The sequence below is a fragment of the Podospora pseudocomata genome (assembly GCF_035222375.1).
Source record: "Podospora pseudocomata strain CBS 415.72m chromosome 1 map unlocalized CBS415.72m_1, whole genome shotgun sequence".
In the NCBI taxonomy this organism is placed as follows: domain Eukaryota; kingdom Fungi; phylum Ascomycota; class Sordariomycetes; order Sordariales; family Podosporaceae; genus Podospora; species Podospora pseudocomata.
This window is the reverse complement of record NW_026946363.1, coordinates 3,411,693-3,438,412: the sequence shown is the minus strand read 5'-3', so window position 1 is coordinate 3,438,412 and position 26,720 is coordinate 3,411,693. Positions and strand designations below refer to the sequence as shown.

General features: G+C 54.8%; 12 protein-coding genes across 12 annotated transcripts; 6 read left to right on the top strand and 6 right to left on the bottom strand.

Annotated features, from left to right (window-relative positions):
- Nucleotides 1-94: 94 nt before the first annotated feature.
- QC762_112810 (uncharacterized protein) lies at nucleotides 95-1,055 on the bottom strand. Its single transcript, XM_062885701.1, has 4 exons — nucleotides 817-1,055; nucleotides 629-752; nucleotides 318-542; nucleotides 95-249 (listed from the first exon to the last, which is right to left on the bottom strand). Exons 1-4 carry the CDS (start codon nucleotides 817-819, stop codon nucleotides 161-163), a joined length of 441 nt encoding a protein of 146 aa, XP_062748687.1. The 5' UTR covers nucleotides 820-1,055; the 3' UTR covers nucleotides 95-160.
- An 88-nt stretch (nucleotides 1,056-1,143) lies between these two features.
- QC762_0011580 (uncharacterized protein) lies at nucleotides 1,144-1,578 on the top strand (the record flags this gene model as incomplete). Its single annotated transcript, XM_062882922.1, has 2 exons — nucleotides 1,144-1,228; nucleotides 1,436-1,578. The coding sequence occupies 2 exons, from the start codon at nucleotides 1,144-1,146 to the stop codon at nucleotides 1,576-1,578; spliced, it is 228 nt and encodes a 75-aa protein (XP_062748686.1).
- Nucleotides 1,579-1,623: 45 nt separating this feature from the next.
- QC762_112800 (uncharacterized protein) lies at nucleotides 1,624-2,653 on the top strand (the record flags this gene model as incomplete). Its single annotated transcript, XM_062885700.1, has 3 exons — nucleotides 1,624-1,744; nucleotides 1,823-2,550; nucleotides 2,624-2,653. The coding sequence occupies 3 exons, from the start codon at nucleotides 1,624-1,626 to the stop codon at nucleotides 2,651-2,653; spliced, it is 879 nt and encodes a 292-aa protein (XP_062748685.1).
- A 674-nt stretch (nucleotides 2,654-3,327) lies between these two features.
- MET14 (Adenylyl-sulfate kinase) lies at nucleotides 3,328-4,211 on the top strand (the record flags this gene model as incomplete). The annotated part of the gene is made up of 3 exons (XM_062885699.1): nucleotides 3,328-3,335; nucleotides 3,480-3,732; nucleotides 3,816-4,211. The coding sequence occupies 3 exons, from the start codon at nucleotides 3,328-3,330 to the stop codon at nucleotides 4,188-4,190; spliced, it is 636 nt and encodes a 211-aa protein (XP_062748684.1). The 3' UTR covers nucleotides 4,191-4,211.
- Nucleotides 4,212-4,237: 26 nt separating this feature from the next.
- Nucleotides 4,238-6,506, bottom strand: VMA5 (Vacuolar ATP synthase subunit C). The gene is made up of 4 exons (XM_062885698.1): nucleotides 5,527-6,506; nucleotides 5,279-5,465; nucleotides 4,713-5,205; nucleotides 4,238-4,632 (listed from the first exon to the last, which is right to left on the bottom strand). Exons 1-4 carry the CDS (start codon nucleotides 5,810-5,812, stop codon nucleotides 4,426-4,428), a joined length of 1,173 nt encoding a protein of 390 aa, XP_062748683.1. The 5' UTR covers nucleotides 5,813-6,506; the 3' UTR covers nucleotides 4,238-4,425.
- QC762_112770 (uncharacterized protein) lies at nucleotides 5,442-11,275 on the top strand. The gene is made up of 2 exons (XM_062885697.1): nucleotides 5,442-7,276; nucleotides 7,331-11,275. The coding sequence occupies exons 1-2, from the start codon at nucleotides 7,261-7,263 to the stop codon at nucleotides 10,825-10,827; spliced, it is 3,513 nt and encodes a 1,170-aa protein (XP_062748682.1). The 5' UTR covers nucleotides 5,442-7,260; the 3' UTR covers nucleotides 10,828-11,275.
- QC762_112760 (uncharacterized protein) lies at nucleotides 11,060-14,440 on the bottom strand. The gene is made up of 2 exons (XM_062885696.1): nucleotides 13,106-14,440; nucleotides 11,060-13,048 (listed from the first exon to the last, which is right to left on the bottom strand). Exons 1-2 carry the CDS (start codon nucleotides 13,429-13,431, stop codon nucleotides 11,806-11,808), a joined length of 1,569 nt encoding a protein of 522 aa, XP_062748681.1. The 5' UTR covers nucleotides 13,432-14,440; the 3' UTR covers nucleotides 11,060-11,805.
- A 3,213-nt stretch (nucleotides 14,441-17,653) lies between these two features.
- Nucleotides 17,654-19,809, top strand: QC762_112750 (uncharacterized protein). Its single transcript, XM_062885695.1, has 2 exons — nucleotides 17,654-19,238; nucleotides 19,332-19,809. Exons 1-2 carry the CDS (start codon nucleotides 18,437-18,439, stop codon nucleotides 19,592-19,594), a joined length of 1,065 nt encoding a protein of 354 aa, XP_062748680.1. The 5' UTR covers nucleotides 17,654-18,436; the 3' UTR covers nucleotides 19,595-19,809.
- On the bottom strand, nucleotides 19,639-20,637 carry QC762_112740 (uncharacterized protein; the record flags this gene model as incomplete). The annotated part of the gene is made up of 2 exons (XM_062885694.1): nucleotides 19,639-20,313; nucleotides 20,384-20,637. 2 exons carry the CDS (start codon nucleotides 20,635-20,637, stop codon nucleotides 19,812-19,814), a joined length of 756 nt encoding a protein of 251 aa, XP_062748679.1. The 3' UTR covers nucleotides 19,639-19,811.
- A 523-nt stretch (nucleotides 20,638-21,160) lies between these two features.
- ABP1 (actin binding protein) lies at nucleotides 21,161-23,659 on the bottom strand (the record flags this gene model as incomplete). Its single annotated transcript, XM_062885693.1, has 3 exons — nucleotides 21,161-21,291; nucleotides 21,360-23,399; nucleotides 23,467-23,659. 3 exons carry the CDS (start codon nucleotides 23,657-23,659, stop codon nucleotides 21,161-21,163), a joined length of 2,364 nt encoding a protein of 787 aa, XP_062748678.1.
- A 706-nt stretch (nucleotides 23,660-24,365) lies between these two features.
- QC762_112720 (uncharacterized protein) lies at nucleotides 24,366-25,163 on the bottom strand (the record flags this gene model as incomplete). The annotated part of the gene is made up of 2 exons (XM_062885692.1): nucleotides 24,570-25,163; nucleotides 24,366-24,476 (listed from the first exon to the last, which is right to left on the bottom strand). Exons 1-2 carry the CDS (start codon nucleotides 24,663-24,665, stop codon nucleotides 24,366-24,368), a joined length of 207 nt encoding a protein of 68 aa, XP_062748677.1. The 5' UTR covers nucleotides 24,666-25,163.
- On the top strand, nucleotides 25,056-26,317 carry GRX3 (glutaredoxin; the record flags this gene model as incomplete). Its single annotated transcript, XM_062885691.1, has 2 exons — nucleotides 25,056-26,168; nucleotides 26,234-26,317. Exons 1-2 carry the CDS (start codon nucleotides 25,332-25,334, stop codon nucleotides 26,315-26,317), a joined length of 921 nt encoding a protein of 306 aa, XP_062748676.1. The 5' UTR covers nucleotides 25,056-25,331.
- Nucleotides 26,318-26,720: the final 403 nt, after the last annotated feature.

Sequence of the window (26,720 nt, the reverse complement as noted above, 5' to 3'; positions counted from 1 at the left end):
GTCCTGTACAGCATTTTGGTTGGAAAGTGCGAGGTCACAACTATTGAGACTCCTCATTATTTAGGGTGGACGGGAGTTTGTGTTAATCAAAAAAGGGGACAAGAAGTGGCTTGTTTTATTGCTATCTAAGTCAGCCCTGTGGGCATCATGGGCAGAGGTTCTAGGTGTCGAACCACTCCAGCGGGTCGTTTTTTGTGAAGATGGCGCGGAAAGTGTGGCCACCATCGGGTTCTTCCTTGTCTTCGGTATCTTTGCACTATAAGCTGAGCACTTCTCGAGTCTCCATTGACCTCCTATGACTTTGCACTTTGACTTACGGATACTGTGGAGCTTGGCTTCGTCGTCCGGGCCTCCGGTGAAAGCACGGAAATGAATGTAGGCTGGGCCATCATCAGGCAGAGCGGGAATCCTGACTTTGCCGAAGATATGAATCCCGTATGCGGAGACGGCGACACGAACTTGCTGGAAGTCGTCAAGCGTAAAGCCGGCTAACTCGGCATCACTGAGATGCTCCGTAGCCGCAAAGTATTCCGGCTCATGTTCTTTTATGGGGGACAAATGCAAATGTGTAAGCGATCAGGACCTTGCTGGCCAGGAATGGGCGAAAAGGCAGGCTATTTTGGCTCACTGTCATGCTCGTGACGGATATGAACGAGTGTTTTCTTCAATTCATGTTCAATCTGCTCAAAGACCCGGAGCGACTCCTCCTTTGGCTCATGAGTGGCCCCGAGCTCGACGGTTTCTGCGGTGGCCTACTACAGTTAATAGGGCTAGCCATCGCCACGACTGGGGGATGTTGCTTGCCAGCAAACGTACCATAATGGGTGTTACTGTGTATATGTATGGACTGGGAGCGGTGAATAGTAACAGAAGCAGCAGCGGTAATAGAGGAAAATAAAATAGTGGGTGGGCTCAGATGGAGGGGCATGTCAACCATTTCTGTTGCCTCAGTGGCCGGCCACGAGATGACGGCACAGATTGCTTGCGCCCGTGCAATCTGCACGCCAGAACACGAGATTCTGTCTCGTGGCTGTGAGACATTGCGTGTCTGAAGATTCCATGTGTAAGCCTCGACGATGCACACACCTTAGCTAAGCATTTGTGCCAAGACGTCACCATCTTGGGCCGGCGCCTCCGGGTGCCATGAAAACCGTTGCCGAGGTTTTGAAGCCGTGTTCTGCTTCGTTCACCCCGGCACTTCTTCCCGCAGGAGCTGATTGCTGGTCACGTCGGTACAAGCTTGTGCCGTTGGCACTGACACCGAAGCTCAGTCTCACCAGAGTTACTGCAGTAAGTTCTTCAGCATGGCTCTATGCCGGTCCGGCGCTGCTTGAACATAGACTCGAAGCCTGGGCAGTGTATTCCCTCAATATCTATATCTTTTGGCGTCTGCCATGTTCATGATAAGTAAACTGGCTGATAGATTTGCATCTAGACCCTAGCCTCCCGGGATCTACCCTCTCCGTGTGTCCGCTCGCCTGCGACATCGACGCGAGCAAAGTGGATCCGTCCAAAGCAATTCTCGCCAGCCGTCGTGCGGTGCCTGGCAGACAGGTTGCGAAACCCGGATTTCGGTGACATAAAACCCGTCTTGTCTTCCTCGCCCGAGGCCGCCTCTTCGCCATGTCCTCCCGTTTACTCTCGGCCACGCGCCGCCATACTTCCACCCTCCGCCTTGTCTCTACCCCTAGGTCTAGGCACTGTATCCTAACACCACCGTCTCGTGCTGTCTCAACTACCACAGGTAAGCTCAAAGCAATCATGGTATATGCTCTGCGTCCTGTAAACTAGGCCACTGACAGTCTGCCTGATCGGTCCCTAGATTCGGCCAGTGCTTCCGTTGCAGCCGATAAACCGCCGTTTTTCCGTCGAACCGCCTCCGTCACCGGCCGCATCCTCCTCTTCACCGCTCTCGGCTTCATCATGGCCGCTGCGCCCGCGTACGAGTCCGCTAGGACAATCCTCTCGCCACCAGATGATGCTGCCAGCCTCACCATGTACACTCCCGAAGACGACGATGCCAAGGCCAAGGAAGACTACATCAACTCACACCCCCTGGTCGCCTCCCTTCGCGCCGACCCTGATATGATTGAGTCTCGCCCGCACATGAAGATACCCGAGACCTGGAGGAAGCACAACTTGACAGGCGGCACACTCATGGGACCAGGGAAAGTGACAGTTCCGCCTTTTAGTTGGTCAGAACGAAGCGGCAAGAGTTATGTTCAAATATCGCACGTGGGAACCGACTTGTGCGGCCATGAAGGCATCATCCACGGCGGATTCCTCGCCACGATGTTGGACGAGGGCTTGGCGCGGTGCTCTTTTCCTGTGCTGCCTTTTAACGTGGGCATGACAGCCAAGCTTGAGATCAACTACAAGGCACCCGCCATGGCCAATCAGTATCTGGTGCTCCGGGCGACGACAGTCAACGCAGAGGGGAGGAAAGCGTGGGTCGAGGGCCATATCGAGACTTTGCCTACCGAGGAGGGCCAGCAGCCAACAGTACTGGCCACGGCGAGCGCTCTTTTCATTTCTCCTAGACAGGCATCGGTATGGACATTTCTGAATGCAGACCCCCAAGCCGATTCAAGACACGTTCTGCTGACAAACTTGGCGCTTACAGACCATGGCAAAGATTTACCCAGTAACATGAAACAGCGCACGCAAGCTCGTGGTGAGTGGGGGATTGGGAGATGACACATGGCGTGGATAGGAGTTGTAGGGGGTAGACATACATTTACATCGTTGCTATTTCGCATAGAGGCATCTGAATAGAGGCATCTGAATAGAGGTATAGTTAGAGCAGATGCTGCTGCCGCTTTGGTAGTAGCAGGTCGCGATCGGCCGTATATAGTCGACACCAGTCATGTAGGGGCGCAATGCTTCATAGTACAATCGCTGCATGTGGAGAGTGCAAGTGGAAGAAGAGCCCTTGACAAGCCGCCAAGACACACATCAATGTGGGGTGTGGGGTATTTCCCATGCACGCAGCAGCTAAAAAATGACGCCATCTGCCATCCGACCGGACCAAGGCTTCAATGCTGGGATGGAAACATCAAACTGACCAACAATGGCGACCTTTTTGCAGGGCTCCAGCTCCGAATCGGAGTCAAGTCGAGTCACATTCGCTGCAGGGACGGCCGAACGGTTGCAGAAACAATGACCCACTCACCCAGGCGTTGGAATTGTTACATGTATAAATATATTGTCGTTTATTACCCCGCCATCCATATGTATATCGATTCTTGTGTTGGACCCTCATCCCAACTTGTTAATCCAAACTGAACGTTAAGGACGCCGTCCCTGGATAATCCGACACTCGTCATAATGGCCACGTAAGTTGAACCTGGTTGCTTCTCCGTCCCGCTTATTCGGGGCCGAGTCTAGAGCTTCTGATGTCCCTGAGCACAGCTGGCTCATGGCGGGGCAGATGTGTCTCGCACCAACCCATGAACCAGGAGTATTGACACCGGCGATAGCAACATTACCTGGCATCCATCGCTCTCGCGACATGAGCGAAACCAACTCCGTGGCCAACGCGGCTTTACTGTTTGGTTCACGGGTCTCTCTGCCTCGGGAAAGTCGACCGTTGCCACTGCCCTTGAGCAGCACTTGCTTCATATCGGCCTTGCCGCCTACAGGCTCGACGGCGACAATGTTCGCTTCGGCCTGAACAAGGACCTGGGCTTCTCGGAGAAAGACCGCAACGAGAATATCCGCCGCATTGCTGAGGTAGGAAATCCGGCCTGTCACTCGGGTTTGTTGATGGCCGTGTGATCTGGTTGCTAATCATAAAACACTGTGCTTCGACTTAGGTTGCCAAGTTGTTCGCTGACTCGTCCACCATTGCCCTGACATCCTTCATCTCTCCTTACCGGGCCGACCGGCAGATCGCCCGCGACTTGCATGCGAACGCCTCGCAGTCCGGCGACGACGCACTCCCGTTCATCGAAGTCTTTGTGGATATCCCTCTGGAGGAGGCCGAGAAGAGAGATCCCAAGGGTCTCTACAAGAAGGCGCGTGCTGGTGAGATCAAGGACTTTACTGGCATCTCGGCGCCGTACGAGGCCCCTGAGAATCCAGAAATCACCATCCGAACCGATCAGCTGAGCGTGGAGGAATCAGTGAGGAAGATTGTAGAGTACCTGGCGGAAAAGGGACTGATCAGCCAGACCACCGAGACGAGATAAATGAAGAGCGATCCTGGGCCCTGCTTTGAGCGTCTATTCTGCACGTGTCGGAGACCGAATGGCAAAGCCACTACAAGTTACATCAAGTTCTGGCATCCATCTCAAGGGAACAAAAAGAAAAAAATAGGGCTGAGGAAAGTTAAAGAGGCATTTGACACCGAGACTCCCAAATGACGAACCATACAGCCACTCCCTATTCACCCCTCCATGCCTTCACGAAGGCACCCCTAACCGATTACGGGAGATCAAATTCATAATACACATATGCGGTGTACTCGTTGCCCTCGCCCACACTAAGGCCCGCCGCAGCCATTTCGGATGTTAGAGATGCATCGTCCTTGGTGACCTGCCCATGCTTGTCCCGGCCAAACGCATTTCCCCCAAGGTACGAGTATGCCGAGTCCAAGGCTGTTTTGACCTTCTTGGCTTGTTTTGGCGTTGTCTACGTGCAGTGTCAGCTCCAACGCTTCAGGTATTTTGTCTTGTCTCCCAAGCCCATCTTCTGGGGGTTTCAAAACCTACTCTGATAAGTGCCGACGCAAACTCCAAGGGTAAGCCGTATCTGAGCACTGTCTCGACAAAGACGCGAAGTGTCATGACATGTGCCCAAATCATCACACTCTCACCCCAACCTGTCCGACCCAGCAAAAGGGCCTCGGCCCGCACCTTTCTCGCCTCCTTCTCGACGCGTTGGAGCTCGCGTTGCTCTTCTTCTTTGCCGCCCTCCACATACTTGTACTGGCGAGGGGTCCATTTGTGCTCCCTGCACTTTTGAAGAAACTCGGCGCTCGTCTTCTTAAACGTTGTGACTGCAAACAGCGTGAATTCGTCGTCCTGAGCAACCTGAATAGATGACCGCGGCACTACCATGGGAGCAAGTGTCTCATAGCTGCGGATGAAGTCTTTCCGTGCGTTCGTCGGCACCACAATGAGGTGCGTTTCCATGTATTCCGAGTCCTGTACAAGGAGCTTTGGGTCCACGATGGGCGTGAGCGACTTGGTGACGAGGTTTCCTCTGGTTAGATTAATTATAGTCAGCCCGGAACATGAGAGAAGCTACACAGCCGCAAAAGTCTGGGATAGCCTACGTTTGTTTCCTCTCCAAGGCGGCGAGATTCGTCTTGACGGTGTTATACTGGTTGAACTTGGCCTTGACATCGTTATCTGAGTTTTGCAAGTCGTTTTGGAGATTTTCGATGAGCTCAACCAGAGGCCGATCAGCTCGGTAGCGGAGTTTGTTCCATTGGAATGAGCGCAGGTACTGATCCGTGGGTTCTGTGTCATACTTGTCAGCAATCATTCTGGCACGATGGCAAATAGTGCAACACAAGCTTACTGTCATTGACTATCTTTTGTTGAGCCACTAGGTCTTCATCACCATCCAAAATGCCTCTGAGGGAATCGGCAACTTTGGCGACGGCAGCTTCGCAGGCGCCGTTGAGCTTTGCTAGGTCGTCGGCATGTTGCACCAGGGCGTCGAGTGTGCCAATCTTGAACGACGGGACAGGGTAGGGCAGCACCTCGCCATTGTCACGACCGACGGTGGCGGCCAAGGACTTGAGCGGATCGTCATCGAAGACGCGGAGGGGCAGGGAAACGAGGATGTATTGCGCCGGAGCCATGGCGAGCTACAGCATGCCGGTATGCTTGGGGTCGGCCTAGAGTTCGTTGCAAGGCGGTACAGGTGTGTCAAGAAGCCGAGGTGTTGCTCTCGGGACTCTGGACTCTGGGGGATTTCCCTTCAAGGGGAGGGGTGGTTGCCTGTGCGATAGAGACGACCGGTTGCGAGGACAAAGGGGCGGTTGAGTAGGGCTGGTTGTTTAACCGATACAGGAGGAAAAGAAGTAGAGAGGCTTGAGAGGTTAATATTGAAGGCGTTCTGCGGGATGCCGTGGGGTGCGGTGGGAGGTCTCGATGAGGGTGATGTTGGTATCAATTGATGATGTTGGAACACACCAAGCACCTGGAAGTGGGGAGCTCACCCAGCAGCTTAGCTGGGCCCCTGGCGGTCGCATTTGATTTGGCAGCTATGGGCCCGGTACGTACCCCAGTCGGGGGTCGGGACGATATGTGTAAGATGTGCCGGAGGCCCAATGTATCAGTTGGAGCCTTCCGTTCTGCCCCAATCCGTCGAACTTGGATTCCTTCTCCTATGAGGCTAGACCTGTTTATTGGGCCAGTAGGCCAAGTGTTAGCATCGGGAGATTCATCACGACGCTGGGGAAATGAACAGCAGCTGTTACGCATACAGCAGCCACACTGGGCGCAGTTGTAGGTAGCGTGGGTGAGGCTTGTTGACGCATGATTGGCGGCGAGCTACCAATCAAGGCGCGGGCTTTCGTCCTTGTTCATGTGTCTGCATTTCTTTCGTATTAGGTGAGGTGCGTTTCCGCTGTTCAACCTCAACTCCAACCGACCGACGGACCTTTGCCATTCAGCTGCTCCGCAGAGAAACTACACCGAGTTATCGGCCTCGACCCAAGTATTCCCAGTCTCTCCAGGGCCGTTGACATCGTCATGTTTGTGTCTGGCATCACACATTCGTGGTCCGCTTTTCAGGCCCCAGCCATCGCTCTGTGATCGCTCCATTGCCCCTCAACTTTCGATTCCAAGCAACATTGGCCTGGCGTGTACAGTTGTATCACCAACCGCCTCAGGTCATTGGGCTTACCGAGTGCAGCTACCTCGACTTTGACAATCTTTATACTTCACCCAGCCAGAGCTGTGGAACGGCGGCAACAACGTTCTTGCGTTGCTCTCCCTCTCGTGCTGGTCAACGCGCATAGTCGGGCCTGTTGACCTTGGCTGCCAACCTGGCGCTCCCTGCTCCCTGGCATCTTGTGGAGTCGCTGAACTCTTCTCCATCGATTCGGCGCGCCTCTGTTATCTCTTTCTCACCAGCACCTCCGTTAAAATATATTCAACCCAGATTCACTTCGAAAATGCAGTTTGGGCGCCGAGGTTGTGACTTGACGCCCCATTAGATCAATCATATCACTGGAGCCGCTTCAGCATATATGCCACCGCTGAGTTTTGCATCGTGCGACGCTCTTCATAGCCACATCTTCCAATGGCTCCCCCTTCAGGTGGGCATGATAATGATGAGGGGGACCAAATGTGCTGCTAACTTTCACGCGCAGGCGCAACACTCTCTTCACGCACGGCTACCACATCCAAAGTCACTCCCGTTCCCCTGCCTAAACCAGGTTCCATGTCGAGTCGTGCGCCAATGGAAAAATCGGCGCCAGCAGTTCCAACAGCGCCTACAACTACAGCCAGTTTCGGTGTTTTAGCGACAAGCGATTCCAATGTCCCCGACGCGTCAAGTGGCCCTCACCGAGACGGCCGCATTCGAAATCCCGTCCCCAGCAAGTTGAAGGGCAAGACAGATGGCTCCAAGGGAAATTTCAGCGTGATGCATATAGATGTGGCGGGCAGGACGGAGGCCACGGAACGTGACGCTGAGGCAAAAAGAACCAGCGAGAGCACAGAGCTTGCTGCGAAGCGGGCTTATGAGAATGGCTATGTGTCGTTACGAAGGAGCCGGTTTATACACATCCCCGACGAACCAGAACCGGCTGCTAAGCCTATCGTTCTGCCGCAAGCACCAGTAACTGCAGCCGCGCATCGGACGCGCCAGACCCCGCTGACCCCCGAAGAAACCAAGGCAGAACAGGCCCGGTTGTTAACGTTACTGCGGAGCCTTCACCCTGTCCTTGTGGTTGACCAAATCTGCAAAGCCCTAGCTTTTTTCGGGGGCATACCAGGGGGACCACCCCCTGGGGATGGATTCCCGCAGAGCGCAGAGTCGAATGGATCTGGCAGCCTCTTTGTAGGATGGATAGCTGAAATATTCCCCAGGTTAGGGGGCAACACTGCAGGACAACAGCCTGTCATTCCTGCTATACGCGATTCTGACCCTCCTCCCCTTGTTTCAACAAGACGAAAGCGTGGACGGCCCAAGGGCAGCAAGGGCACCAGGCCTCGGATCGATAAAGGAATCAAAAAGGGGCCCCTTATGAAGGCTGTCTCGGGCACTGCCGAAAGCCAGCAACACACAAACGCGGCCGATGAAAGCTGGGTTGATGTCGAGGATGATGCTGTGGACGAGGTGGATGCGAATGTAATGCTTCTTGCGCAGAGCTCAACGCCACAACCAGTGCCACAGTTACAGCAGTCTGGTGTGGCCCATGAGCGGCCTTTGCTCGCGACCAGTACTCCAGTACGAACAACTTTACCCACCGCCCCGACCACAAGCAGCAGTACAATTGATCTCACACCTAGCGCAAGGAAAAGGGGTCGGCCCAAGGGCTCCAAAAACCGGCCCAAGGATGGATCATCAGACATACCTGCAAGAGCGCAGACTGGCGACCCTTTGTATTCTCAGCGGCCAGATGCGGTAGGTACGGCAGCACGGGCATCGTCGCCACGTCCACAGGCCTCGCAGCCAGCCCAAGCCTCTTCAACTCCTCGAGTGTTCGAACATTCTACATCAAGCCGACCATTCACCCCGGTGAATGCCGGAATCCCATCGACGGCCACCAAAAAGGTGGGCAGATCAAAGGCTCTAGAAGATAAGCAACGCCCAACAAGTCAGCGTTCTCATATCCCTCCGGGTATCACCACAGATCATGGAGCGAGAGCGGCGACACTGTCGGCCTCAGGGGCCGCATCAGGGGTTACGACGAGAGTAGAACCAGAAACAGCGCCAGGAGGGGCGTTACCCGGGGCGGCAATGGACACAGTGACAGGCACCACGCAGAAGAATCTGGCGCAGACAGGAAATGCATCAACGTCAGGCCCCAGGACAGAATCAACAAACAAAGAGCCCGCGACATTATCACAAGGCCTAGATAATACACTTGGAAGTTTCGCGACAACAGATTTTGTGTATTCGGCCCCCCCAGACGGCCTGTCCAGCACCTCTTCCCATCGCTCTCGACCAAGACCTTCTCAGACATCCAGGCAGACGGAAAACCCCCAGGGCCAAACTCTGGCTCTCCCAACTCCTCCCTCTGCTAGCCCCGCGCTCCCTAACACCGCACCCGGTAGTTTGGGGCAAAAACGCAAGAGGACTGCCAAAACAGGCGGTAGCAACCACGTTGTGCAGTCTGGTGCATCCAACCAAGCATCACCCCAAATGAATGGCCCAGCATTACCAACACCACCAGCAAACGTTGGCTCCGCGCATTCTACAGCCACCTCGGTACTCCAGCCTCCTGTGGCCAAAAGGCCAAGGAGGGGCAAAGGCCCTAAGGAAACCACCGCGGTAGCTAACCAGGATCCAGCAGCTGCAAATATCGAATTGTCAACCACTGGTGCCATGGTCGGTTTGCGCTCGGATTCGGGTCCACATTCAGCCCTCTCTTCTAGTGCAGCCGCGGCTTTGAGCCTGACCACAATGACAGAGTCTCGTGATATGGCCTCGGACACGAATGAGACATCTGTACCATCGGTACATTCGCCTCATCAAAACCACTACGAGGTCCAATCACCCACCATGGAGAACTATGAGGCTCAATTGCAAGCCCAAATAGAGCAGCAAGCGGAGATGGAGTCTCAAACGGTTTCCCATCAAACCCGTGTCGACCCTCCTCAGTACAGGTCAGCCCGGCAACCACGACAGCAGCAGCAGCAGCAGCAGTCGACGTCAGCATCAACGCCGCAACGTAGGTCACCAAACACCCAGCCGCAAGTATCAAATCCACAAGCGGGACTATCCTTAGCCACACAATTACAAACGCGAATGACCGGTCAAGGCCAATATCCGCAGTATCTTCCACCGAATTCTCAATATAATCAGTCACAGCATTCCAAACAAAGCCAGTCATCCTCTCAATCTCTGTCTTCATCACAACACCAACAACACCACCAGCAACAACAACAACAACAACAACAACAACAATCATCCCATTTTTTGGGACAGCAGAAACTCCAAGGCCAAATTGTGCAGGGCTCGCCAGCCCAGCAATATTCTGTGAATTCGACTCAGCAGCAGCAGCGTCCCTCGAATCAATCATCATACACAAACAAGCAGCAGCAGCAGCAGCAGCAGCAGCTTTCATCTCAGCAAAGATACCAGCAGCAACATCTAACAACAACTGTAGGAAGCACGAATTCGTACAATACCCAACCGCCCTCGCAATTTGCCGGTTCGGCGACAAACAATTATACAGCCACGACCGACGGCACGTACCGGGCATCGTCAACCTCGCTGGGTACCTCTACTTATGTGCAACGCAGCCAGTCCACAACACCCTCGACTGCCGCATCGTTTCGCAGCAGTGGCACACATGGATTGCCACACCACTCTCCGTCGTTCAACACTGGCTCCGGCGCAGCCCAACAGCGAGCCGGCAGCGCCAGTCACGCTACCAACCAGGGCGTGCAAGGCATGTCTGGTTCAATGCAGGCATTTTCGGGAAATACGGGTGGTAGCTGGGAGTTATTTGACACAGGCCATATCGATGCATCCGGGCAGCCATCAAGTCTGGGGCTAACGAACACCTATGGCATCAACACAACCAATGCCCGCACCTCGGGAAACAGTTCCACGTTTGGTGCGGCAGGCCTAGGTACTTATGACACGTCAGGACTCCCCTATAATGAACGTTATCACGGAGTCGGTCGTCGTTAAATGAGATGGGGTCAGGGTTGGTCCATGAATACATGAATACACAAGCCATGAAGAATAGCCTTTGGGAACTGACATGTTGACACTGGCTGGTGATATAATATCGTTTTCAGGTAGGATTGGATTATATGGGGCCAACATTGCAATATCTGGTACGGCGATGGAGAGACAAGCTTGATCGTGCATCTTGACTACGCATCTCCTCAGACACGAATTTTCTGATTTGATATGGGGTACGTGGGAAAGTTTTCCCCAAAGCAGCAAATGTATGAATAATGTACTTTAATTAGAGGCCATGTAATGTGATGGAGGGGCGGAGGCGTCTTTCCCGTGTCTATGAAGTCCACCACTTAACTGGCATCCAGTTGACTCGAGCCCAGGCAGTTCAAGCGAGGCCGATGGTACAGCAAGCGCCCGTGTCTCTGTGAGATGACTCCTGGGTATGTATGCAGTTTAAGAAAAGATGAAACGACACCGAGAGCAAGAGGTGACAAAAAGAAGAGCGGTCTATGACCCGTAAGGTGAAAAGGCACACCATGTGCCCTCTTATGCCTCAAAAAAAAAAGACCCAAATACGACAAACAACCCCCCCCGGGCTCGAAAGCCCAAGCGGCCCGTGGACCATTTCCAAGATTTAACAACAGATCCCGTACACCATATTGTCTCGCAATGCCGACCCTCTTCGCCCGAGTTCCCCGCCGAGCTTATCGGCTTCCCAGAACAAGAAGCAGCAGCTTGAAAAAGGAAACACTTGGAACGCCCGTAAATGCTTTTATAACCCCATAACGGACAAATGAAAATTGTGTCTTTGTAGAAATGTCTTGGTATCGATGTTTTACAGCCGCCGTCTCTTCATGGGGCCGAAAATAATGACGTAAGAGGGCGTTTTGGCGGTGATGTAGTGAGCGGACGTCAGCAGATCGTCCTTGTTGCTGGCTAAACAGAGGCTGCGTGATAAAAATTCACCGGGCTCCTTTCCGGTTATTCATCTGGGTCTTCTTCAATAGCGTCCAGGTTCGGCCTGACAGACTCCGGTGCAGTGGTACCATAGAGCCACTGGTCTTCTTCATCGATGCCGCTTTCGGAAATCAAATCGGTAAATACTTGGGCGTTGCGATGTATATGTGCCGGTCGTTCGACAATTTTGCGATCCAAGATCATGGCCTCGGCTGTGACCAGCCATATTCGTTGCAGCACCGGAAGATCAGGGTACAACAGTTTGGATTCGTCCTTGCTCAGGGCGGCCATGGGCATACCAGCCGCTAAGCTCGTGTGAAAAACGAGGCTGTCTGGCTGTTTGCCGCGTGCTGAGCTCACGTGGTTTGCGCCGTGCTGTGCCTCGTGCCCATGACCATTCGTCTTGCCCATGTTGAGAGAAGACTTCTTTCTCTTGAGGCCCAGCATCCCTCGTCTTCTTTTCGGCTCCGGCTCCACCGGTTGTTCATGGAGAATCGACTCATACCAAGCATCGACGGCCGCCCGCCGTGCATTGTAACCCTTCACCTCCCAGAGCCTCAAGACTTCCCGCATGCCACCGAGGCACAACACTGCAACATGGACCTCGTCAGGTGGTCTCTCTTTAAGGTAACCCCTCAGCGATCGCTCGACGCGGCCGACATAGGATGGTGGTCGGAGCCTTCTGCAAAAGGCCCATATTACCAGGGGAAAGGCCTCATGAACGCGCAGAAGTGTGCGGTCGTCGTACATATTCATGATCTCGGCCTCGATTGGATTGACCGTATAAGGCGTCTTTGATAGGCCGAAGCCGTCGTGTTCGGCCATGTATTTGAGGTGAAGCTTCCGGTACGTTTCGAAGAAATGGAACACGGTAAACAAAATGGGAATCAGACGGCGGCGCATCCGCTCTGTTTGAGGGGCGTACTGCCTCCTCTTTTCTTCAGTGTTGAGGAGCAACTGTTCTCTGATTATCAACTGGCACATTAGGTGAGACAGCTTGGCGGCAACGTGTAGCCGATGCCAAATTCCGCACAGATAGTGAAAGTTGAGCGAACGCCCCTGGGGCAAAGGGTAGAGCCGTTTGGCGTACGCGGGTATGTGGTAGTCAAGATGGTAGCGTGTGATGGGGACTTCGTTCAGCGATACCAGAGCGTGAAGGGATTTCGAAGCCAGTCGAAGGTTCAAGACATCAGAGAGCGGAAGTGATGCGATGATCTCGACCTGCAGTTCGTTCGGCAGCGCGGCAAACAAATGGTCGAAAGGCAGCCTGACGAGGGGTTAGCACTTGGATAGGCTTCCGTAAAGATGCAAAATCAATACTCACGGCTGTTTGGTTGTCGATTCTGGCAACGAGGGACGACGTTCGGGCTGTTCACAGATACTCGAAGGTGGGATTGCTGGGGGCTTGGTAAATCTGTTCCTCCAGGAGCTGAATCCCTTCTTTTCCGGACGCTTTTGCTCGTTCGACTTGGCCCCGACATCTGAGCCCGTGGCGCCGGACTCGCGAATAGGGAGAATAAAGGGGGACTGGAGGAGCGTCGAGACTGCTCCCTGCCCTTGGGAAGCATTTGCCTGTGTCTGGGCCTGAGACTGTTGGACCTTCTCGAGATAGCGCTCCGAACCGAACTCGGTGATATGTAATGGATCCATGGCTCCGATTCTTGGTCGACAACGACCACCTAGGTCTTATTGCGCAGGTGAAGAGGAGATGGACGGTGTGTTGATGATGGCGGCAACACAAACCAATCGCAATTTAACCATGATGAGACATCGGCCTCGCGAGAAAGGAACGTCGACAGATCAGGCACAAGAGAACCCTCCAATTCCACAGCCAGTGAGCAAGCGTTGAGGAGTGTATCGAGCGACGGTCGGCGGGTCAATTGGCGTCGAGATTCGTCTGTTGGTGCAGAGCGTCGTCGGTTTTCGCGAGATATTACTGCCGGGCTCACCCTCCTAGCACCAGCGTCCAGATGGTAACGAATGAATACGGGCGAGGTCGAGTTGGATCAATCGGAGGCTACGTACGATGCGCGCAACAAGTCGACGGTCCAGAATACCAGGAGGTCGATGGCGACAGACGACAAAATGCAGGAAAGAGGCTGGCAGGAGAAGACGGGACGGGACGGGGTTTGACGGGTTCGACGGAGCTGGGGTTGACGCCTGTTTTGGAAGGGTGGGGGTGAAGAGGGTGAAAGGGTGAAAAAGGGCGAAAGAGGCGAAGAGACAGACAGCAGACAACTGACAGACGTGTGCCCGAACACGCGCCGAAATGGATGATCAAAGAACAGCGACACAGGAAACACCGAGACGGATGGAATTACAGGTGGCCGTTGCGGTATGGGTATGGCCGGTGGTCACTGGGATTCGCGGGGAGAAGGGCGGGAGTGGGCGGTCGAGGGTCGGGAGAGTATGTTTGTGTGTGTGTGTGTGTGTGTGCGGTTGTAAGGATGGGATGAAGGTTTGGGGTTGGCGATGGCCCACACGGCGGTTTGGCCGGCGTAATAGTGGAGAGTTGCTGGAGTCGGGCCAGATTCGAAAGCCTTTGATGGCTCGTTGATGTGCCACGCCCCCCCTCCCCTCCACAGACCCAAGTACGAACCGTTTACCCCAGCGGGTCTGCACCAGCAAACCGACTAGCTCGATACCTCTTCGGTGCGGAGCCGTGGCGGAGGATGTCTGGTACCTTGCTATCGCTGCACTGCGCCCAGAGAAGTGCTCACGTTTCATTGAGGGTGTGTCCCAATCGGGCCTGTTCAGGGCCTGGTTCCTAGTGTCCGGTCTGCACCCGTGTCAGCGTAACCGTTTTGGAATGGGAGCTAGATAGCCGGCGATTTGCTCGGGATGTCTCTGCGGTGCTGCTGCGGCGGTTGCACTAGCAGAGCTCTCCCCCGGCTTAGCAACCCGCGCTCACGGTCCGGTAGCGCAACATGGGGGAGCCTTGGCCGCGTCGCTGTGCATGTGGGCGGGCACGTCGTAATTTAGCCGGGGCCAATCACGGATCCAAAGAAGCACCGAACATGAGGACGTCTGGAATTTCCATGGGGGAACCGGGGGAACATCGACCAGTACAGAGTAACCCATTTCTGACCATTTCATCCGCGTCCATCACCAGCATCACCAGCATCATCACCAGCATCATCGGAATCACCAGCGGCATCAGCGTCATGATCAACAGCAACGACACCACCACTACTACTGCCGCCGCCAGCCAGCTATGACTAGACAATCCACCCGCTCCCCCTTACATAACCCCAATATCCTTTCTATGTCTGTCTACCTAGGTTGCCGAGTTTACATGCTGATGAGGTCACACAGGCATGCCTGGCTGGGGCCGGCGCCACACGTGGGACAGACGTACAACGAGGCGCTGAGACTCGAACGTGTGCAGATCTCTCGCTTGTTACTTCCTTTCCTCGCCATTTTGTCTCTGGATTTTATTCTTTGTTCGCTTCTGCAACACACATTCCAGATAGAATTCCTCTTGGTTGGCGACCTGTCGATCGCTGCTGGGGCAGGTTTCATGCCCAGCAGATTCGGCAGAACAGGTACCCTGTGCTCTCTATTGCCCCGAAGAAATCGGAGGGTGTTGTTGAAGTTGGGGGTGAAGGACCCGTGGAACATTACCGTCGGCAGTTGGGCGAGCAGGTCGGGCGACGACGAAAGAGTCGAGTTATAACAGAGCAGCGATATCATCACCGCATAACGCCGTTTCTCCCCAAATGTGACCATAGAACTGTCCTTCAAATAAATATTTGCCTATCACAACACACTCCCACTGGACCCCCTGTTCATGCTGCATTCATCCTGTGCAATAAAGAGCCATGGGCACCTGGATTGGACGCACTCCCCAGATGGACAAGTGAGAGCCGAGTCGAAATAATCGAGGCGCCTGCGCGCCCTTCGGCAGCCATCTCTCCTGTGGTCAACACTGATCTAAAACGAATCCCGGCTATAGTGGGTGAGGAAGCGATGAAGTCGTGCCGCCATCAACTAGGTATACAGATCGACGTACCCATTACCGTGCGATAACGGTTGATCTCCTCCTATACATCTGCTGAACATAGCCAGGATTCATAGCGAGTCTGATACACTGAGCGATACGCGGCACCAAATTGGGCAATGCTAGCGATTAGCTGAATCGCCACGGCCTTACTCCGGTCATTTTCTTGATGTCGTCCTCTCGGGGCCGGATCTCGGCCCTTGTAAAAGAAACGTTGTGGGGGTATATGGCCGCGGGCTCCTTTATCCAGAGAGCCTATGGATGCCGCTCACAACCGCCATATGCCCCTTTCCTTCCGGCGGTTGTCGGGCGTCTGCCGACCTTCTGTCAAAACATGCCCGTGTCCGGAAAGTCAAAGCTTCCGGCCGAGGTGGGCTTTCCACGTTGTTCAAAAAGCCGCCATCGTCTCCGCCCAACCTGACCGCACCACTCTTGTCCTGCTCACGGTCGATGCTCAATGTAACGAGGAGTTACCCAGCAGTCGCCCTCACAATTACCATCTCGCTTCCAAGCTTCGCTTGCTTCGTCTATCGTGTTCAACGGCAGTATCTCGGCCCTGTCATTCCATTGCGTTCAACCATGGAGGAAGGGTACCACATTTCGACCGGATCACGTCGCCGAGCCGCACGTTCTACCTACCTTTCCTTGAGCCGCTCTCGACTTTGGCTCCGAACACATAAGCCTTTGCACCGGAGGGGCTATCCATGTGGGCGGTAGTCTGGGGGTTTTAAGTGGAGTCTTGTGCCGGCTTCGCGGTCATGTTCCGGCCCCTCCGTGTCGTGCCAAGAATGGTTCCGACATTGGAATCGGCCTCGGTCCGCCGGCTTCCGCAGTACATCGAAAAAAGCTCGAGCGAATCATCACGGTCGTCGCACTGCATCACGGGAGCCCCCGCCATGTGGCAAGGCTTTTGGACACCAACGACATGGATGTTCTACTTGCTCACCTGCTTGGCCATCATGTGACGCATGGGACATCAGTTTTATCTTCAGATCAAAGCTCCTACCAGCTACAGGAGCAACATGCATGGCGATGAAGGGGCTTGTGTTTCCGGTCTTCACATGGAGGTAGCAATGGTGTTTTATTGTCGTCATCGACCTGACCCTGATCTGCGTGTGATTATCTTACTTTTTCAGTGTTCTACTACCGAAACGCAACTACCAACCGCCATTGAAATTCCGCAAAGTTCCAGAAAATCGGCCCCCCTTCCCAGACTCGCGTCCCGATTGGGAAAGGGTGTCACTCAATGCCAAGTGACATGGAGCTATTTATGGAAACAAGATGGTACCAGTGCCCCTCGCTGATTTTCTGCCTCTCGCGAGAAAAGGTAGGTATGTATGTATATTGAAAGCGCCAGAGTTGTCGTCTCTTTCAGTTCAACTTTCGATGATGGACCTTTCTTTGATTCTGGTGGTTATGGTGCTCGGGAACAAGATATCCTTCCCCAAGGCATAGCAACATGATGGTTTGATGTAGAAACCCAGCGACGGGGACGATAGACGTCCGCAAGCAATGTAGGAGCTCTTTGTTCGGTTGGCCAAGCCAATGCCTTTTCAACGCGCGGATTAGTTCATGCACTGTGGTCTCTCTAGCCATGCCAAAGCACGCTTTCTTCTGGACCAACCCACTCGCGACGTGGATGGGGTTTTCCCAAATCTAGAATCAATGGCCCCGGGGTCCCGGACCTGTGGGGGAGGTAATGGGCGATCTTCGTCCTCACTCGCGGGGTTTGCCTTGGGAGCCTCGATTTTGCGGGATCGCGGGACTGCGGGCCTTACTGCTTGTCAATGTATTCTATTATAAGGTGAAGCAGTATGTGCCAAGTGCCTAACATGAAGGCGCTTCCCATCCTCCATGTCGCCTCCCTGACTTTTCCCTTGCTCTTCTTTTGCGCCTCTTTGCACCACGTGACGAGTGAGTTTTCCGTCTTCCTCTTTTCTCACCTACGAGACTTCTACGCCAGCTACAACCACCGTAGTACCTTGCTGTACACAATATTTGCAACCTGTTCTGGCGGCCCTTGTCTCGTCACAGTTTCCCCCGCCGCGGCTGCATCTGTGCATATTCTCTTCATATTAGCCTACACCCGGAGTCAGGTGGTACCCTCCCCCAAACCAAGGCACACGCGGCTGCGCTCTGCCCTGCCTTTCCCTTTGGCAGGCCGAGGCTGGACAGCGGACGAAATTCACATCTCCAAGTATTGACTCCCCCGCCCACCTAGGCCTCTCTGCCTGTCCGTGTCCACCTTGCACGCATCAACTCGTACCCGAACCGGGGTCCCAGCTCTCCTCCTCCTTTCGGTCCAGTCCCAGCCGGCTGCGCCTTCTGTTCTCTCCAAGCTGTCAGGCCTGGTCCCTCATCCGTTGTCGCCCTCTCTCGCATCTGATCTGGCATCTCGGACCGTCTGCTGACGCACCCGACTCGGGTGTGTGTCACCAAACAGGGAGTCTTCAGCTTGATTCAGCCAGCTAGACGTGGCCGGGTTGGCTACCCTGTTGCTCATAGCCACCCCGGGAGATATACGGCCGAATTCACCGAGCTTTTTGCTAGGTGACTGCCCCCCACATCCCCCCAACTATCTTTCGGGCCTTGTGCTTGTGTCGCCTGTGTCTTCTTTGCCTTGTCCTCTCTTGTTTCTGTCACAGGATCACCACCATGACCACGGCCGCTAGGTCGGTGGCGGCGGTGACGGCAACTGATGTTGAGTCTCTGGATGTGGTCGAGACACCCACGTCACCTTCGTCGGGCCTGGCGCTCTCCCGGTTCGAATTCGAGACAGGCAAGGGCAATGAGGGCACCAAGGTGCTGATGGTAGAGTGGGACGCCTCGTTCGGCGGGCGGGAACAACGACAGCAAGAAACCAGGCCGGAGGAGGCTGAGAAGGGGATAGCTGATGCTACAGACTGGGAAGTCTCGTGGGAAGGCAAGAAATCGGCACTGGCCGTCCACGACATCGTCGGGGATGTCGGCGGTGGCGGCAGTGCCAACGGTGGCACAAGACGTATTTATTTTCTTTTGCCCACGGGCGCCGCCGTGCCTGCACTCGTCAGCATCACACGCAAGGGTAGCTCAGGCGGACCAGTTCTGCGCACAATGCCCATGCCAGCCATCTTCCCTGCTGAGCTCACCAGCAAGCAAGAGGCGGGCCTGCGAGGCGTGCTCCATACGATATGGGCAAAGAAGCGGCTGGCAGAACTGCAGGCCGAGATCGAAGTGGAAATGAGGACGAATGGCGAAAGTGTGGGGTTGGAGATGGCAGTGCAAGAGCGGCAGTGGATTGTCGACCACTTCGGACTCGGCCCGGATCACGGCGTGCCCAAGCCAACCAGACTACATATACCACAAACGGCGGCCGGTCCAGCGAGCCCGAGGAGCCCAATAGGGGGGAAACTAGGCGAAAAGCTGCGAGGCTTGAAGCTTGCTACGAGCCCTGCAGAACTGGCTGCTGCAAGCCAAGGTATGTCAAACCCTCAACTAGTTGCCTTCTCCGGAGGCCCCGTTTTAGTTTGCTTGTGGCCGAACATGCCACTTACCAAAATCTCCTCGACAGCCTCTAAGGATACACAGCATCGCCTTCACTCTTCCCTCGCTACGGCTTCAGATGGGACGGGCCCGGCAGGGCGCAGCATCGCCATGGGCTCAGCAGGTGCTGGTGTTGCTTCGTTGGATGCCGTCCTTGGAAACAACCTACCCCAATCGTCTTCGGCAGTGGGAAAGGCAGGGACAGAGGATGCTACCGAGGAAGATCTATTTGCGCTGCCAATGAGCCCCCGAAGTCCAGAGATGAAGAGGAGTCCATTTAGCATCTTATGAACAGGGGAAGGTCACAGAGAGTCATGTTGTATGATGATAATTATCTAGAAGTGGATTAGACATTGGGGGTTTTCAGGGCTTGGGGAAGTGCATGGCACAAACGGTGATGTGTTGGGAGTGTTTTTGTAGTTGTATTTGAGATAGGTTACCCTCACGGAACACACCGGGAACGAGAATACTACTGCTGTTGATAGAGGGGGCAAGCAAATGACGAGGTTCACCTCCACCCTCCAACCCTGCCTTCGTCCCACCTCTCCTTCCTCTCCTGTCTCAAATAGTACAGCTTCTTGGCTTCTCTGTACCTCCTGATCCAATCACCGACCTCTCTCTCCGTAGCCAGCGCACCGTCACCTTCCCCCTCGAGAAAGCTCTCCTCCAGCGCATAGCAAACGCCTTCCTGTTCCTGAACCCCCTGACTGAGACGCTGATACAAACTTGCAGGCGCGAACGGAGCCAGCGCATGGTCCATGTCTGCCTGTTTGGCCCGCCACTGTCTCTCCAGTGCGTGAGTCGACAGCAGCTGGGACTGTGTTGTTGATCTCTGGTGGGCCAGCCTCGCCTCGAGCTCGAGCAGCTGAGCAGCCCGCTCGATGTTTTCACTTAGTGCTACCTGCAGTGCCTCATGAGACGATTCCAAAGAGGGGTGGACTGTCTGAGGGGAGTGGGTGAGCGCCGAGAGGCGTGCCGGGTCCGACAATATCTCGGCCAAATCTTGCTTTCTGAAGCCGTTGTGGTTAGCAACAACGAGCAAGGCTGGTTGCATGTGGCCAGCACCAAACATAAACATACGATTTATCCTGCAAGAACTTGGGCAGCCACTGGTCTCCGGGATCCGGGATGTCCTGGGCCTGGACCAACGCACCATTTAATGCTGCTGCACCGACATCTGCCGAGTGCAGCCCGCCGGCTGTGACGGCTTCGGGTAACGGAGGCGGAGGGCGGGGTGTGTGTGACGACGGCCCCACCAGCACCGGTGTGCTCATGCCACTAGTATCATGATTTCCTGGCTTTGGTGGTGGCGCCGGTGGTGTATGTGAGTACATGACGGTTCGTTTCTTTTGATCTTGTCTCTTGTTGGGTTGATGTAGGAGGAGCAAGGGGGGAGGGGGGAGGGAGCACTGATGTGGTTGGTTGGAACAGAAAAGGACAAAGTGGACTGACCATGTGGCTGCGACGACATGCGTAAACAACAACCTTGTTGTACTTCAGCACAATCCGGCTTTGCTCGGCCTATCTCGCCTGTTTTGAAGCGACCAGAGAATTCATACATTGCAGCATTTTGGATAACGGCTTACCAGGTCTACAACCTACAGCTCAACGCGGGCAAGGAGTGCGTGCAGTCATGCCAAGAACCATGTATTGCATTTGTCTTTTTCAGACGTGGAGAAGGGTAGCCACTGACACCATTCCTGGACTATGAACGTCAATCTTGCTAATTTATCCCTACTTCCTACTGCTGATTGCTCTCACACGCTCTAAGAGGTTTTACAAATGCCAATAAACGCTGTGTGGTATCGTAGGACACCAGGTATTGTAAATCCAGCCACCTCCAGACCCATTTTACACCTAAGGCTTCTGATCAAGCTCCACATAGTTGGCAGGGAAGAGACCCGACGCTCCCTTGTAGTGTCCAAACCACCAGTCCTCATCAGGAAAGTCCAAGTTGGTGATGGTAGCGCCCTCTGGAAAGCTCAGTTCTGTACAAGGTCTATTAGTTTCACCACTCGCAAGACCGGGGAAATGTACGGTATGTGCCAGTGCTTACCATTGTCTTCCGCGGCTTCATAGTCAAACTGAGCCGTGGCCGTTGGCCCGCTTCCTACACCGTACTCAGACTTTGAATCGGGCGCGGAAGCATGGCTTGGCCCTGGGGCCGGGGCCGGAGCGGGAGCGGGAGCCGAAGGGACAGGAGCCGCTACGTCAGCCTCCAGAATTTCGACATAGTTGCAAGGGAACAAGCCGCTCCGGCCTTGGGCATCTGTGCCCATCCACCAATCAGGGTCCACCTTGTCAATGTTGCTAATGATTTCGTTCTCGCGTAGTTCAAGCTCATTATCCTCAGCCTTTTCATAATCGAATAGAACTACAGCACGTAAGCCGCCATCGGTGTTGGACTGAGGAGCTGCTCCACCTGGCCTGGTAGTATCACTGGCAACAGCCGCGACGGTGGCAGCAGCAGCCCGGGGATCATAGGCATCCTCCTCTGCTGGGAGGTCTTCCTCGCGAGGGATCTCCTCAGGAACAGGCACAGGACGAGGGGGAAGCGCCTCAACAGGCGGTTCAATGTCTGGAACAGAACTGCGTGCAACCGGCACCGCAATGCGCACAGGAGAGGGGTCGCGTTCTTCGTAGTTCCGAGATGGGACGGGAGGCTCTTGCTGCTCCTCCTCCTCCTCTTCCTCCGCTGGGGCTGGTCTGGATGGGAGACCAGGGAGGGCAAACCCTCCGGCAGGTCGGCTTGCCTGAGGTGGTGGCGGCGGCGCGGCCTCCTCTTCAGCTGGCGCAGATCGTGAAGAGACGCCAATAGGCGGTTGGTCCTTGAACCTATCGCGCAGTGCTGCGATGCCACCGGGGGAAGGCGCGACTGTCTCGGGCTCGGCTTCGGGCTGTGAGCGCTCAGTACCACTACCGCCGGTCGCATGCTTCTCCAACCCGCCGCGTCCAAAGTTGGTCGTACTGACAGGAGCCCAGCTCTTGCCTGCGTATCCGCTCTTCCACTCGCTGCCGCTCTTTTGAGCCGTGATTTCGGGAGCAGGCCCAGGCGATGCCGACGAGATTGATCCACTTTGCTTAGCCTTCTTCTCCGCCCACAACTGGGCTGGTGTTTTGCCCCCCTGGTCAGCAAATGTGCGGCTGGCGGCGCCAACCGGTGGAGGCGCTGGAACAGATGCCGCCCCGAAGCCGGATGGCGTGGGTGCTTTGGTCCCAGTAAAGGGAGTACTGCCAAACTTCTTGGCGACCTTGGGTTTGGGCAGCTCTGTAAGACGTTCCGATTGAGCAAAGGCAGCGCTGCGCTCGGCAAGAGACTTTGGTGCTGATGGCTCCTCTGATGCTTCTACTGGACGCTGAGTTTTGGCACGAATGGCGGCGATGTCGACCTTTCCCACGGGTTCATAGGCACCCCTTACCACGGCAGGCCGGTCATCCTGCTTTGCCTGAGCCCGCAAGGCGGCCACATCAACTCTTCCCACGGGCTGATACCCACCCTTAACAATATCGCGAGCCTGATCATCGGATTGAGAGGGGGTGCTGTGGCGGGACTCGTCGGGGTTTTTCCTCAGACCAGCAATATCAACCTTGGTTGGCTTGTAGGCGGGCGCCACCTTTTCGATCTGAGTGCGGGAAACGGGAGGGGCGTCTGCTCCCCAGCCGTCATCATCGGTATTATCTTGTCTGCGATTGCGGGCCGCAACGAGGGGATTGAAGGAGGTGCCGGAAGTCGAGGTAGTCGGAGTGAAGACGGGCTTCTTGGCAACCGGCGGTGGCGCTGCCGCCGTAGCAGAGGCCGGGGCGGACCCAGCCGAGTATTTAGCACCCGAGGCATCCGCAACCTTTTGCACGATGGCTTCAGGTTCGAGGTCGGCATCAGATCGCGCCGTGATTTGGACGTGGTAACCGGTGAGGACCTTGGAGACGGCGGCAACGTGGCTGGTGAAGTAGCCTTTGGTCCGCTCAGGGACGCCCCCACCGCACCAGGCGATGAAGACATTCTTGGGCAGGCCACTGTTTGGGTCCTTGACTCTGACAAAAGCAAACTGAATGCGCCCCTCGTTGAAGTCCTCGATCAGGTCGGCAAGCTCGCCCTCTGTTGACGCAAAGCGGTGGTTAGCAAGCCCAAGCCGGAAGGACCGGGAGGTTTCCCTGGAACTCACCGCCAGTGGTCTCAACCTTGAGGACACTCTCTTTCGAACCCGTGTTTTGGAAGGCATTCAGTAATGGCGCCTGTACCGTGAACAGGGCCCAGCGAGCGGCGGTAGGTGAGGTTGACGACAGCGTGCCGTTGATGACGCCTTGGTAGCTGTTCTTGATGGCCACGCCATTGGTGGACAAATTGAGCGAAGACATGGTCGCTGTGTAGTGACTCCAGAAGTTGCCTGGGCCGAGCGTGAGAATGGAATGATTCGAGAAGGCCCAGTGGTGACAAAGAGAGGCTTTAAACAAGAAGCTAGAAGTATGACTGACTGATGTCTTGCGAGACGTTGAGGGAACTGGGAAACGGAGAGGGAGCTTCCCAGAAGGTTGCCAACCCGAAGTCAAAGAGGCTGTGCGCCTCCCCTAGCAGCCCACTGAGCCCACCCAGTCTCCAGGGTACATCTTGGCGCGCATTTCATCGAATGGGGTGCTGCCATTGGACAGGACAAGAGCCCCAGTTTTCCCATCATCACCTTCACTTGGACAACACTCATGTACAACAGGATATGTAATTAGTGTAGCTCTAATAACGTCCGTACTGGTATCTTGGTGATAGTGATGCATCCAGGTGCTTCCTAAGGGTTTCAAATATCCATTTCAACCCATCTTACAGCTTTGTGACGGTGCCCACACCAGGTCAACAGCGAGAAATGAAGCTGTCCTCCTCGTCCCCTGATTCCCTCTCATCGCTCCCTCTCATCGCTCCCTCTCTCGTTTTGAATTACTAAACTGGAAACACCCTGCTCAAACTCCAATGCCGAATTCTCCCGCCGCCGTTAACAACACTCCATGCAGCACTCACAACAGTCTGCACAGCATTCGCAGCCCTCTTCGCATAAGAAGCAGCAGCACATGGCTGCTAGACAGCCCTTAAGACAACCACCGCCACCGCTGCTCTTCGTCGGGGGTGCCTGTTGCTGATACTGCATCGGCCCCTGCGGTGGATAGTACCCTTGTTGTGGTGGAGGCCCTCCGTAGGACTGTGGTATACCTCGTCAGCATAGGCATTCCATCTCAGCGCGGGAAGCTGCCGTCCAGCAGCTCCGGAACAGGGTTAACTCACCGGTTGGGGATATTGAGGGTAGGCCTGTGGTGGTGGGTGCGGAGAGGCGTAGCTCTGTTGTGGTGGGTCTTGTTGATAGTATTCGGCGGCTGACATTGTATAAGTCTTCGAGGATAAGTAGGTATCCGTATCCGGGCAGGTGACTAGGTTGGGGAGTTTCAAGATCTCAAAGGAGGATGTAAATTGGTAAGTCAGTTGCGGAGCAAGATGAGGGAAAGACGGTGAAAGGTTCTTCTGCAGAATGGGGAGGCTGGAGAGGCAAGCTCTTGTCGCTAGTAGATGATGGAAAGTGGCGGAAAACAACACAGACGCGACGACCTTGCCTTTGGCTGCGAGTCCCTCGACCTTTAATAATGGATGGCTCTACACCTGCTGAGCTGGAAAGCACGTGTCATGGTTCATTGATGTTGAAGGTGCACGAAGGTGCAACCTGCAACCGGCGAAGTGTTGACGATGCAATTAGCTTGCATCAAACCCAGCCACCATGCTTAGCATCTGCAAGTCTGTCTCGAGCTTTGCAATCGGCACCTAGGTATGCTTTTAAAAGCTTTAAAGATACCACAAATAAGTACACCGGGTTGTCGGTCTCACGGGAGCTTCCAGGCACGTTTCTCTTCCGTCTTGGCCGGAGTTAAAGGTACCTACTGTGTAGGAGACAATCCCAAATGACGCAGCAGATCTTTGGCCAATCAGGGCCCATATTAGCGGACTGCGGGGTCATCCGCCATCGGCCCCAGCTTTATCGCAGTTCATGGAGGGGCAATGCTCGGCACTGTTTGGAGAATGTTCGGTTTGCCTGAGCCACTTGAACTTTTGAGATCACCTCATAGAACATTGCACACCGACAGCCACGCCTTTGCGAGTCTTGGTCTCCCCGTCACCCGCTCGAATATCTCCCAATACAACAACATGTCGACTATTCGCGAAATCACCAGTCTTTCGAACTGGGAACATCACGTCACCTCACTACCGCCTTCCACTCTCCTCGTGGTCTCTTTCCATGCGCCATGGGCCGCTCCATGCGCGCAAATGGCGACCGTTCTGTCGACGCTGGCGAGCGAGTATCCCGTCACTGAACCACCGTCCACATCATGGGTGTCGATCAACGCAGAGGATCTTTCGGATATTAGCGAAACCTACAACGTGACAGCCGTTCCATTTCTTGTCCTGATTCGCAACGGACAGGTGCTGGAAACCGTCAGTGGAAGCAGCGCCGTCAAGGTGCGGAATGCCATCGAAGCCCATGCCGCCAAGGCCGGCGCCCCAGTTTTGAATGGCGCTGCGACTGCGACTGACGGCCATGATGGTGAGGTGGCAACCGAGGAGGATCCAGAGAAGAAAAAGGAGGAACTCTTCAAGCGTCTGGGAGATCTTGTCAAGGCTGCTCCCGTGATGCTCTTCATGAAGGGCACTCCTAGCGAGCCCAAGTGCGGCTTTTCTCGGCAGCTAGTAGCTATTCTGCGGGAAAACGCCGTCAAGTATGGCTTCTTCAATATCCTGGCCGACGATGAAGTGCGCCAGGGCCTCAAAGAGTTTGCCGACTGGCCAACTTATCCCCAGCTCTGGGTTGACGGTGAGCTGGTCGGAGGGCTTGATATTGTATGTTTTTTTCCTGTCGCCTGTTTCTTTTGCTATATGGGTCACGCCGACTAACCAGGTTACAGGTCAAGGAGGAACTGTCTAATGACGCCGACTTCTTCAAGGCATATAGCATCAAGTCCAACGGCGAGACTGCAGCCGCCTCGTGAGAAGAAGGCCCCTATCATAGGATAATCAAATCAGAACCATGAGAACTTTGTAGGCTCACCACTGTAGCAGCGGGCTGCACTGGCTGCTGTTCATTCACGTGGCGTTGATTGGTTCCACAATCGCTGCGCCGGTTGTCCGGCGTGCTAGGTTTGTGTGACGATAGAAAAAAGGGGGCGCTGCTGACATGCTGACGACGTCGGGCAATCATCCTCACACGCCGGTGAGTCACTGGGATATTGATGAGAACGGAACGGAAAGGCAAGGGATTAATAAGCAGCTCCTGTGTGGGGGGTGTAGTACAGACCCAACTCATATGACTTCCTGTCCCTATGCTGTATGGTAGACGAAGATATGGATCAAGAGATATACGCGAACCCGCTAGACGATGGGGGTAACAGCCAA